At 39.9% G+C, this 13,396-nt stretch overlaps 1 protein-coding gene across 6 annotated transcripts; it reads left to right on the forward strand.

Annotated features, from left to right (window-relative positions):
- The first annotated feature begins 5,948 nt into the window (after positions 1–5,948).
- On the forward strand, positions 5,949–12,134 carry LOC102722518 (protein ROLLING AND ERECT LEAF 2-like). Of its 6 annotated transcripts, none has more exons than XM_040526764.1 (6): positions 5,949–6,212; positions 7,928–8,039; positions 8,135–9,516; positions 9,603–9,820; positions 9,902–10,125; positions 10,905–12,134. In XM_040526764.1, the coding sequence occupies exons 3-6, from the start codon at positions 8,187–8,189 to the stop codon at positions 11,515–11,517; spliced, it is 2,385 nt and encodes a 794-aa protein (XP_040382698.1). In that variant the 5' UTR covers positions 5,949–6,212; positions 7,928–8,039; positions 8,135–8,186; the 3' UTR covers positions 11,518–12,134. The 6 variants fall into 6 exon arrangements, with proteins under 6 accessions (XP_040382698.1, XP_040382699.1, XP_040382702.1 ...); XM_040526765.1 differs by having other exon boundaries at positions 8,138–9,516; XM_040526768.1 differs by having other exon boundaries at positions 7,954–8,039.
- The last annotated feature ends 1,262 nt before the right edge of the window (positions 12,135–13,396 follow it).

Here is a 13,396-nt window from a genome sequence, read left to right on the forward strand (position 1 = left end):
CCACAATGGCACTATCACGCTGCTACATCCCTGCCGATTTGGAAACTTTGCTGAAGGAGAGACTTTTCTCACATCTTGATGCAGAGGAGAGGCTTTTTCTCACATATTGGTATATAGTGACAGTGATGGCATATGCCTGCACTGCAACAACCTTAATGGAATTTCTTGGTGTAATGTAGACAGTGGACCCTGTTTTGAAATAGATTATTCACTAATTGATTGTTGTGGATTATTGACTTAATTATAGGAATAAATCGAATATTTTGATAATCAAACTCAACAAATAACTTTTTTAAGATAATGGATAATCCGCACTTGACTTCAAAAGAAGCGACAGCCAACTCAACAAACAACTTAGAACAAGTGGTCTAGGCGATGTAGCAGAAGCAAGTTTTCTGTTTTTTTTTTGAAAAACATATGCGGCAATAATATAGTGAAATACATTTTCCATTTTACAATGTAAGAATTTCTAACATTGTTTAAATTTATATAGATGCTAATACATCTAGGCCGCGTTCGGCAGAGGGATGGGTAAGTTAACTTACCTAGCACGGAAAACGTAGTAATAGATTAGTACATGATTATTTAATTATTAATTATTTAAAAAATATAAAATAGATTAATATGATTTTTTAAAACAACTTTCCTATAGAATTTTTTTTAAAAAATACACCGTTTAGCAGTTCGGGAAACGTGCGCGTGAAAAACGAGTAAACTAAATTAACTTAGCTGGGGAACGAATGCGGCCCTAGACATATATATACAAATCATATATATTAATCAAATCATAAATTTAGACAAATATAGAAATCTAACAGAAGAACGGGGTTGAGCTTCCTGCACCTGTCATTTGCCCTTTAAAGCAGGCGCAGTCAGATGTCTGGAGTAAAGAGTGTGTCATCTCTTTGCTGCAAAGAGTCCCTTGCCATGTACTCCTACTCATGTAAGAGTACCAATTAGATGCAGAGGAGTTAACTCTGTGGCAGCAGATCATGTGATGGAGGGCAACCACTAACCATCCTTCAATGCAGACTGAAAGGAGGAGAGACCCTGAAGCTCTTTCTTGCTTGCTCCATTGTTCTTCAGCCAAGTGAGGTAATTTGGCTTTAATATGGTGGTTTTGATAGGTTATAAATATGCTTGGAACTGACGGCCAAAATTGGACTGAAAAAGAGTTCAGAGAAACTGCATTGGGATCTTGATTCTTGCAGCCATGAACTGACGTGCCTGAAGCATTGGACTTCCTGACAGTGAGTGAGCTGTGTGTGCACACCACCAAACCTGCTATCCTCCTACACAGTGGTACATGCAGCAGAAGGTAGAAAATAAACATAACATGAACAGATCCAATACTTTTCCAAGTTGCAGACAGAAAAAAACATACACACTATTATAAACCCATGCAGGATGCAAGCTCTGGTTCTTTAAAGAAATTTTCATGTCAGCTTTTCTTGCAGGGTTTTACAGTCCAATTAATTCAATTGATATAGGGTGTAAAAAATACAGGTATAGCACTGTAGCTGTACTTGCATTTTTGTGTTTTCAGCAGGAAAAAGTTCAGTAAAAAAGGTTGAGTCTAAAATGGATGGCAAATTGACCAGACTGAAGCTACAGTATGCAGCCTGCGTCTCATTGGACAGTGTTCTTCAGTGTAGTTGCTCTCATATATAACTCTGTCCTTTTTTTTCTAACTTTTTTTTTCATTGTGGTGGCCCACGTTGTATTGATGAAAAGAACAAGTTAAGATTCTTGTTGTGTCCTAAGAGTAGAGCATTTGGTTAAGGATAGCCCTGTACTGTGGATCTCGCAGCTGAGAGTAGTAGCAAACTAAGACAAAATGGCCATGTTTGCCAATCATGTCTTCTTCTGAACCCTGGGTCGATGAGACATTGAAAAACACAGGCCTTGTTGTGCTTGTCATTTGTCTTGTTTTGATAATGTCAAATGCTAAGTGACCTGCAAGGCTGCAAGCTGCAAATAGAGGATCTAGATTGGAGTGGCATCCTATGAGCAACTAGTCTTCCTCAGTTTGTTCTCTTCCTAGTAGGAGATGGGCAGAAGGATAAAAAAACTTCAACTTGACTAATGCTTGTCCTATGGAAAGACCTTATTTGTCTTGTTTTATCATCTGAATTTATGTGCATTACTCCTAACCACTGGTAATCTTCAGTTTCAGAAATTATACATAGCAGTTTTTGGGTAATCCAACAGAGGGTTCACTGAAATTTTATATTTGTGTGCACCATTCTATTTGTCTTGCCTGCTACCTCTACCTGACCACTACAGTACATCCTATGGAAACACCTTATTTGTCTTGTTTTAACAACTCTATTACTCTTAACGTCTGGTAATCTTCAGTTTCAATTTGTCACACTGAGCAGTTTTGAGTAATCAACAGAGCCTCCAGTAGAAACCATACTTGCTCATCATGTCATTTTTCAAAGTATCAAAACTTTTTGTATTTTTTTATCTTAATAGTGGAATGGCAAGAAGCTAAACATAATAAATGTTATTCAACTAAGGGGAAAGGGTCCCCATAGTAAATAAGTGTGGTATAAGGGCTTTACTGAAAAAAACAGCACCAGGCCTAGGCATCTAAGCCAAGATAAAGGTGTGAGAAAAGGGCCTCTAAAAAAATTCTGGGGCATGGACATGTGGAAGAATCTTTTCATCTCTTTTGCTTTTTTCATCTCTGATGAGAGGGGAGGAGGCAGACTAACAAACTGTGCTTTATCTTTTTGAAAATTCCCATGCATGCTCATATCCATCCATACAAGAGGACCTTTTTCAAATTTGCTTTGGAGTGCATGCCTTCCTTCCTCTTCCTGGTCATTTGGTCAATATAATCTTTCATTTGTACAAGTGGTAATGTGCTATTGCCTAGTATGAACATATGTACGGAGGATATTAACTGTTTGCCATCTTTAAATTTGGATATTTAATCGATGTGTCTATAACATGTAGATAATGACAAAGATGTAAATATAACACTGTAGCGGTGGCAAAAAATTGAATGCCCCAAGCACCTAATATGCAGCACTGCGACGACATGTGTTTCTATTTGGATAATTTCACAAGGCTGTGTTCTAACTTCTAAAGTTCTTGTAGGGGATGGGTGGATGAAAATGAGTTTATAAGGATTATTTAAAGGGACAACATATATTAGAAATTTAAAATTTGATTTTAGAAAGTTCATAAGAAATGTTGATGAAGGAAGTTTTTGCAAAAAAAGAAAGGTACCGATTAGATGCTTGGGAAGCGCATCAACGGTAATTCAGCACAGAGTAAATTGTACTCATGCTAGGGCACTTGGCAGGTGGGTAGTTAAACATCTTGGTTAAGTGTGTGTGCATTCTAGAACAAGAATTTGACAATTTTGTTTCTTTGGTGCAACAACTTGACTAGCTATGTGTTGCTTTGGTTAACAGGTAATAGATTGATATTTTCACAATGTAAATATCCAATTATATAGCAATACTACGGATATTACTTTATAATTTTGCATTTGATCTATAAGAATTACATTGCTAATTCAATTTTTACCAATGACTTTAATTTTTTTTCTCCACCTTCTCAAATCTCAGCCAAATTTCAAAATTTTCTACACATGAAATTTAATTAACTTTTAGTTACTAGAATGATAACAGAGTTAAGTATTCTTATGCCAAACTGAGCAAGTATATGCAAAATAAGTACTTAGAAACTTGAATTTGTATACAGAAAAGACTCGAAATACGTACCCTCATTTGCAAGTTGTTCCATCTATAAGCTTATTTATCAAGTTATTGTACTAAATTAGATACACATGCCAAGTTGTTATACTAGCATGCTTAATTCTTAAGTTTTTACTATATTGCACCCAGTACCATGGATGCAATTTACTCTTCGTAACACGTAAGAGCAAAGTTTTTTTTTGCACATATTTGATTTGAAATACAAATGTTTATGACTACCATGGTAACACTGTAGTACTGCATATCAAACAAATATATATCATTACCATACGAACGCACCCTCTCTTTTTGCCCTTTATATAGATTTTGTATGCTTAAAAAATCATACACTTGGCATGTCCTTAAGAATTTCGTGCCGTTTTTGGCCTTACAAAAATATAGAAAAAGTGAGGGAAAAAACATCAAACAATCTAGTCCTCGAGAGGATATATGGATTCGCTAGTGTGACTCCACCGAAAATACCAATCACTACCTAGTGCAGGCATCTGAGGAACTTTCATCCGAATTGATCAACACTTTAAAAGAAAGATGAGCATCTTAGGGCATTAACAGTATGAGTATCTTCGTTGTGTGGTTCTGGTGAAATGAAAATTTTTGCATGTCATATTAGTCGTTTGATCGGATATTAAAAGGTGTTTTCGGCCACAAATGAAAAAACGAATTTCACGGCTGGCCTGTAAACCGCGAGACGAATTTTTTGAGCTTAATTAATCCGTCATTAGCGCATGTGGGTTGCTGTAGCACTTATGACTAATCACATACTAACTAGGCTCAAAAGATTCATCTCACGATTTCTCACGTAACTGTGTAATTAGTTTTTCGTTTTATCTATGTTTAATACTCTATTTAGATATCCAAAGAGTCGATATGATGTTTTTAGATGAAAATTTTTAAAAAATAAACAGCCCTTAGATAAAAAACAATGTCACGTAGAGAAAAAACACGTATATGATATCTTTTTCATAGTGCACAATGCCCACCAAAACTTTTATCTTTCAATTTTTTTACTCCTTCCCTGTCCTCTCTCTCCTCTATCGCTCGGTCTCTCCCTCTGGAGTCTCCACTCTCTCTCGATCTCTCCTTCTCTCTCCAGGCTGTCTCCGGCCGCGGTAGGCGCGGCGAGCGGCGCCTCCCCTCGACGTCACCGCATTGTGTATGCCTTATTCTCCCTGACCTTTTTGGGATCGATGAGCTCATATTTTTGCACAAACCTGCATTGTGTTGTGTGTGTGGTGGTAGCCCACACCTTGTGCATGGTGGCCAGGTGCCGCATGCAGTGGCAATCCACACACCACATTGATTTGATTGATAGATATCGGAATTCTTATTGTTCTTTCTCTGTTAAAGATTGCTCTTGATCAGATTTTTTTTCCCTCTCTTTCTTTTGGTGTGCAGAAAAAAAAAGAAAAGAAAAGGTTTCGATATGTTCAAAAGTTGTTTCTTGATGCAACTGAATTTGTCCCTGTGAAATGAGAGAAGTGTGAGGCGTCGAGAGCGGCATGCATGAAGCCTGAACTTAACTGACTATCCCGAAGTTTGTTCAAAAGTTCAGAGAAGAGAAAAAAAAAGATGTCTTTCTCCTCTTTTGTGAACTGACAAAAATGCAGAGCGTCATGTTGTGCAGAATTTATTCAGAAGGCTGTTAGAAAGTTCAGTTTATATAGTAGCAGTATTCATGAATACGTTTTTACTGAACCCAATATTATGCTATTAAAATAGAAAAAAACAAGTTTTAAATTGTTTTTTTTAGCTTTCTCTGAAGTCTAAGCTGTACGTCCAAAGTATGTTGTCACGGTCATAACTTCAGTTTCTTTTCTCTAACGTAAGTGTTGTCGTATTGGTGCATGCCATAAATTATTCAACTGATGATAACTCCAAAGGACATGAATGTTTTTGCAGTCATACGCCTACTGGTATTTCTCAAGAAAGCCCCCAACTTTCCTCCTCTAATTATAATAAGCCCTGAATCCCAATGTGAAATTTCTCTCACAAACACCAATTGAATCGATCTAGAAAGCCCTCACCTTTCCTCCTCTTATTATAATAATCTCTGGGTTCCAACGTAAAATTCTCTCACAAATCCCGATTCATTCATCTTGAGAGAGAGAATCCCACAAATTGCTTGAAATTGCATGAACAAAATGTTCAGAGAGCCATTTCTGTAAAATGGCAAAGGGTATAAATGAGTGGGGTATTATTGGGAAATAAGGCCATACCTCAGTTCAGTTAATCTGCTGGTGGGCTGCTGTTCACTTTTTCTCTCCCTTCTCCTCCCAGTGATTTCTCCTCCTTTCAAGTCTTTTGACCGTTGTTGCCTCTCTCTTTCTCTGCCACCACAACTCACACTCTCTCCTCTCTCCTCTCTCTCTCTCTGCACAAAGACTTCTTCCACTTCTTGTTCATGTACACACGCATACACAGCGCCCAAAGGAGGAGAAAGGGATAGAGAGTAGAGGAGGGAGGCCTTCTGAGTCTCAGGTAGGAGTAGCTGTCTCTCTGAACCTGTCATCTTTTATTTTAATGTGTGCATAATATAGGGCTGCATTGTTCTTCCTCCTTTTGTTCTCACCTTTCCTCCTTGTGTTGTTTAATGCTCTCAATTGATGTGGTTGGATGAGAGGTTTTGTGGGGCCAAAGTGTGGAGAGAGAGTGAGAAAGATGGGGGTGTGTGGTGAAAGAAATGGAGGAGGGTTCTTGCGAAGCTGTTCTTGATCTTTAGAGAATTTTGTGTGCTCCCTCCTTTTGAGTGCTTCAAGAACATGTATGCCCCTTGTCCCTGGTTCCATCTTCTTCTTTGTGTGTGTGCGCGCTCATGGCCTTCCCCTTCCTTCTCCTCTACATAGGACTCGTCACTCTGCCTTTGCTTCCTCCACACTTCAGAATGATGTGCTCCTGCGCCCCTGTCCACCTGATCTTTATGCTTGGCTTTGCCTTTTCTTTGGTGTTGCAAGATGGGAATTGCGCAGAGATTGCCATGTTTCTTGGTTCTTGCTACTGCTGCTGCTGTTGTGTGTTCTGTTCTCCCCCCCACAAGATTTGATCTTTTTTTTTGTCCTTACTCTTGTTTATTTACCCCTTAGAATTGTATTCAGTTTCTTCAGGAGACTGTAGAAATTAGAATTGGCTTTAGGCAATACATTGCCCTGTTCTCGATATTTGGTCTAAGATTTTAATTATCCGTTCAGTCTCCTTGTTTCAGTTAAAGGAATGATTCTGATTGATTTTCTTTTTTTTTTCTGGAAGGAAGTAAGGGTTCTGAATTTTTTTTAGAGTGAGAATTGGTCTGTAAACTCACGGGTCGTATTTGTCTACCTTTCTTTGTCCGTTGTAGCAAGAGGATTTGACATTAAGCTGGAGGTTTGGAGCTAGTCCAAGACTTGATTTTTCTTTTATGTGCACTATGAGACAAGAGCTGTTATACCTATTATTACCCATAATCATCACCCGAGCTTTGTCTTTGGCTTGGAGTTCTTACATTACAATATTTTTTTACCCCTGCTAATTACTTATATGCACACAGTAGAAAAGTTCAGCATGGTCCATCAGTTCTGAAGTTCGGAATTCTGCACTCATTTTACTGTTAACATCTTCAGAACCAAGCCATTTATTTCATTTAATTTAAGGACATTAAAAATGATTTTGTCAGTACTGTTTACCGTGAAGTGTAAATTGGAAGTCCAGTATACCAGAAAACCTGGTTTTCATAGCATTGGCTTCACTGAATTCATACTGTGTGCTGAACTGAATTTAGTTTAGCGTCGAGTCCATTCACTTACCGCAATCATCATTGTGCAAGTTGAAGGTAGGGTCAAGGACTATATTCCTCTCTTTCTTGGTTTCTCAGCCCTCTTTTGTGAGAAAAGAATGTTGTTGCTACCGAACAAATGTGGAGTGTAGCGTATTTGCGGTGGGGTATTTCATTTGCAAAGGAGCATCTTTCTGTAGCCTTGTAGCTTTCACTCCTCTTTTTATCGTAGAGATATTTCAGGTTCTCAGGGAAACTAGATGCATTTCATGCTCTGTTTGGTTTCAGTAGCTTGCACTTGTTGCATGTGAGTAGCTAGTTTTTGTGATTGTAGTCATCAATTGCAGCATTCTTGACTGCCCTCTTGCAGTTGAATGGTCTATGCCTAGGTTCCCTTTTGCTACTGCATAATTTGATTGTATATAATTGTTGTGCATTGTCTCTGCAGCTTCTGAACTCTCTGAAACTTGTCAGATAGTTGAGTTGATTCAGGCCATCTTCTTGTTTGGCTACAGCCTGGATGTGCCCGTCACCAAAAATCGATTCTTTTACAGTATTAGGTAATTTTTGCAATGATACATAACTGAAAATACCTGTTTCTTGAAGTCAGAACTTACCTGTTACATTCTCCATGTTTTTCACATGTTGAACTCAGAAGTTCTGGTCCAAGCATGATGGGTTCTTGAAATAAACAAGGCTGTGGAGACATGGGATGTGCTGCTTCCAGGTTAGAAGATGAGGAGGCTGTCAAGATGTGCCGGGACAGGAGGGACTTCATCAAGCAGGCACTGGAGCAGCGGAACCGCTTTGCATCGTCTCACTTTGCCTACATTGAGTCCCTGAGGCGTGTTTCAATGGCCCTCCAGCGGTTCGTTGCTGGGGATGATCACCATGAGCTCATATTTGATCAATTCATTTCTCCTTTGAAGCAACAGAAGCCAGAGATGCTTGGCCTCCCTTATGGTTCATATGAGAAGAGAACTATCCATGTTTCAAAGTATTTGAGGTCAGGACCAAACCCATCAGTATCAGTTGAAGAGCAGCCAAGACCTGTGGAAACAATCCATATCGAGTCACATTACCCCATGGATAACTATGGTGGCACGGACAGGTTCTTTGCGGCTCATTCCTCGTCAATGAGGCCATCTTCCTACTACCCACCTTTTGACAGACCAAACTATCCACCTCCATCACCCCAGGAGCCAGTGAGGAATTCCTATTACATGCATTATGACAGGCCAAGTTATCCACCTGCATCACCCCAGGAACCAACAAGGACTTCTTATTATGCGTCGAATGATAGGCCAAGCTACCCACCTCCATCACCCCAGGAACCAGCAAGAACTTCTTATTATGCGTCGAATGATAGGCCAAGCTACCCACCTCCATCACCCCAGGAGCAGGAATCATCACAGTGGGACTTCTTCTGGAATCCATTCTCATCACTGGACAACTTTGCATATCCGCGACCTCGGAGTAGCTATGACAATGTAGTCACTGATGATGAATTGGCACGATTACAGCGTGTAAGAGAGGAGGAAGGGATCCCAGAACTCGAAGAAGAAGATGACGAGTGTCAAGGACATCAACAAATGCACCAGAAAGAGGAGGAAGAAGAAGATGATGATGATTCTGATGACGATGACGACGACGATGATGACGATGAATGCGAGCACTCAGATGAGAGATGTATGGCTTCTAATGGGGCCGTTCACCCTGTGAAAAACGAGGTCAACGCCAAGCAGGAAACAAAAGGATTTGAATCCAAAGGAGTTCAGTGTGCTGAAGCATGTGAACCGCGTAACAAAGTAGAACTTGAGATCAAGGCACATAAGAAAGAGTTGATGAGGAACAAAGTTGCAAATGCAGAAGACACACCTGGTTTCACAGTGTATCTGAACCGCAGACCAGCAAGTCTGGTTGAGGCCATGAAAGACATTGATAGTCAGTTCTCGGGGATCTGCGATGCTGCAAAGGAAATCTCAGTGATGTTGGAGGCAAGTAGAGCTCAATACTCAACCTCAAACGATCTTTCTGGTACTACTTTTACAAACCAATACTGGAATTACTTAAACTATTGCAAATCTAACTCACTGGACTTACCAATGAATTTCATAATGCAGCAAAGATGCTAAACCCAGTCGCACTCTTGCGCTCTGCATCATCCCGGTCATCGTCTTCTCGCTTCCTTCTTGCTCCCACAAGCTCAATAGAGGATCTCTATGACCATGAGACAAATAGCTGTTACTCTGAAGAATCTTGTAGTACAATGTCTGGAAGTCATCACTCCACTCTAGATAGACTGTATACATGGGAGAAGAAATTATACAAAGAAGTAAAGGTATAATTTCCACCAGAAACTTTGTCCAGAGGATCAATAGAAGTGAGTAGTGGGAATCATGCTTTGTTTTATCACTTGCAGGCAGGCGAGCGATTAAGAATTGACTATGAGAAAAGGCTGAATCATTTGAGGAACCAAGATGTGAAAGGTGATGAACCTTCCTCTGTCGATAAGACCCGTGCAGCATTGAGAAGTCTACATACTCGGATGAAGGTGTCAATACACACGGTTCAGTCAATATCAGGGAGGATTGAAGTTCTAAGAGACGAGGAGATGCAACCTCAGCTCATGGAGTTGATCCAAGGGTACGTTTCTGTAGTTCTGTTCAATCTCGGTGTCCTGCACAGTGAGAGTTTTCTGTCCATCAACTAAATATTTTTCCTAGAATAACTCAATAATGTGTATCTATTAATTTTTTTGCCGGGATAATGTGCATATATTAACTATTTAAAGGGGATCCACAATTTGATTAGCAGAGTAAATAACTAGTTACAATTGTTTCAACGATTAGAAATTTACTGTGGTTCTCAGATATAGAATCATTGTGAAAAATAGGCATGCAGAAGTAGTTATGCTGTTCATCTGTCTGTTACTGTTTAGAGGGGAAAACCGCTACTGATAAATTCTAACGATTTACCCTATCGCAAACTGAAACCCAACTAAAACTGAACAGGTCTAATAAATTCTAACGATTGTAAGATCAAATTCTTCACTTATGTAACAGAACAAAGACATAATTCAAACGGGTTGCTTTTCCATCACCATCAGCATGCTAAAATCGTACAAACATACTTAAAACATAAACATAAGCAGATGCAGCAAAAAAGGCTGACATCTTAATCATGTTGTCTTAGTCGGGTACAAAAGCCATCTTTTACCATCATCACTGTTGAGCACAGACTATAGCCTACTCTTTTTTAGCGCTTTAGCATATCCAGATTGTGTATAATTTCAACAAAATTTAAACTTGAGCACTTCAACTCTCCGAAATAGCAAAATCATTTTTTGATAATAAATAAAAAAGAAGATTTTTTGGGGCATCAATGTGATCTTTCAACATTGGAACTGTCTTTGCATTATGCAGATTGTCACGGATGTGGCGCGCCATGGCTGAGCGCCACAAAGCTCAGAAGCGTACGATCGACGACGCCAAGCTCCTCTTCCTCCAGCGCCACCCCACGGCGGCCACCGCCATTGCTCTGAGCGCCCCGGACGCGGCGACACCTCCTCCAGCCGCGGTGGCGCTCGAGTGCGAGATCCGCGCGTGGCGCGGCGCCCTGGAGACGTGGCTGTCGGCGCAGCGCGCCTACGCGCGCGCCCTGGCCGCGTGGGCGCGCCGCTGCCTCGGCATCGGGGGCGGCGGCGGCGGGGCGCTCCCCCACGCCGCCGCGCTGCCGCTGGCGTTCGCGGTGTGCATGGAGTGGGGCCACGTGGTCGACGCGGCGTCGGAGGCGCGGGTGATGGACGGGCTGGACTTCTTCGTCGCCGGCGTCGGGTCGGTGTGCTCGGGCGTCGCCACGGGCATGGAGGGCATGGCCGAGCGCGTGCTCTGCGCCGGCATGGCCGCGGTGACCGGCGCCATGGCCGAGTTCGCCGACGCGTCGGCGGACAGCTACGACGCGTTGGTATCGGCGGTGGCCGCCGGCGCGCCGGGACGCGGGAAAGAGGAGACCTTGGCACAGCCGCAAGTACAGTAGAATGACACGTGGGTCCCAGGTGTCATAGAATGACATGTGGGTCCCAGATGTCACTGAATGGCACAAAAATGCCTAAGCTTTTGCGTTGAATTCTGCAGTTACATATCTAGTCTTGTAATGAAAAATGCTATTACAAGGCTGATCACTGTAACTGGTGATTATTGGCTTGAGGATAAGTACTAGTTAGAGGGTTTAATTACCATGGTAATCATGTTCTTGGTGTGATTCTTCTGTCAGAGAGAGGAGACTTCTGAATTCTGATATTGTTTTGTATGTAATTATGAGGTTAATTAACAGGTAAAGGGTGGTGTATCAGTGTATGGTTAGTGTTTTTCCTTGAAGAGGACTAGGGGAGTTGTTAGGGGTCTAGTTGATTTTGTTAGGAGAGCCTTTGTGTGCTAGGTTGAATGAAATGTAAATTACTCATCAGCAATCTGGCAGCACTGTAGCAGCATCAATTAGTTGAATTCAATCCAGCAAAACTGCTGCACTATCTGTGTCCTCCCACATCTGTCCTCTTCAGAAAACCTATACATCATAAACCACATGTACTTAGCATTCCAAAAACATTACAGCTCTTTGGATAATGTACCAATCTATTTGTTCATTCGGCATTAGTTTGCTTCAATCAAGTTCAGATTAATTTGCACCGTTTTATAATTAGACTTGCTTGGCTACTAGTGCAAATATAACTTTACAACTGAGAAGGTGTGTGTTAAACATAGTTAAATATGAAAACATGTGGTAATGAAGAAAATAATTAATCATTGTCAAGTGCATTTCATAACATTTCAGTGGAAACATCATAGGGTTGTTTACAGTATGAGAACGAGTCAAGCAATTTCCATGCAAAGGGCTAGAGAGTACTTTCTTCCCTTCACGTATCTTCCAAAACGTATGCGTCTAACAACAGCAATACAAGATAAAGTCAACAACATTTAAAGAACATAATTTCTAACAGAGAAGCTTTACTAAGAACACCACGTAATCTACACCAGAGTTTCTATTCTACATGAGCATACAATGACGATAATACTGCCATAACCGCAATGAATTTAAACCTATAAACTAATTCAGATTTTTTTGATAAATCTTGTACAATTTATCACTGTTTAGCACAGTTAACATAGTCAGCGTTGGGGTATGGTAAACCTGGTGGCAGCGGAAACCTAATCTATATAAAAAAAATTCGCCCACTATCAATTTAGGTCCCATTCTGTTTGTACCTTTACAATTATATATAAGGGTAAGTCCTAAATTTGTTAAGTTATGTGTTTAAGGCAGTCAAGTTTTAAAATACTTAAATATTTATACTTTTTCTAAAATACCCCATTTTGTTAAAATTATATTTATTTGATATTTTTGTCAAAACGACATAATTTTCTTTATAAAAAATAATAACTATGTACTTCCATCGTCCAAAAAATGTCTACTTTGACCAAATTTGGACAAATCAGTATTCAAATAAAATGAACTTCGTGCCCCTATTTATTTATCCTTTTGGTGATGACAATCTGTCCAAATACTGTGTATGCTCCTATGTAATCATAGTTCTTTCGTTTTAAGTTGTAGTAGGCACTTATTTTAGGACAAATTTTTTGACCAAAATGATCGCTTATTTTGAAACGGATGGAATACATATTTAAGATACCTATCCTATAGTCTTAAAAAATTTATATGAAATTTAACACATTAAATTTAACAAAATAAAAAGAACGGTAAGAATATCCTTTAAGGCTAAAAACCGTTAAACCTTCTTAAACCCTAGTAGTGGATGAGCTACATACCCTAGTCTGATTTAAAATAATCAAATATTATTTTATTCTCCATTTAAAATAATACACCAGTCCATAAAAGAAGTCTGTATTTATCCAATAGT

The sequence above is a fragment of the Oryza brachyantha genome, chromosome 8, assembly GCF_000231095.2.
Source record: "Oryza brachyantha chromosome 8, ObraRS2, whole genome shotgun sequence".
NCBI lineage: Eukaryota > Viridiplantae > Streptophyta > Magnoliopsida > Poales > Poaceae > Oryza > Oryza brachyantha.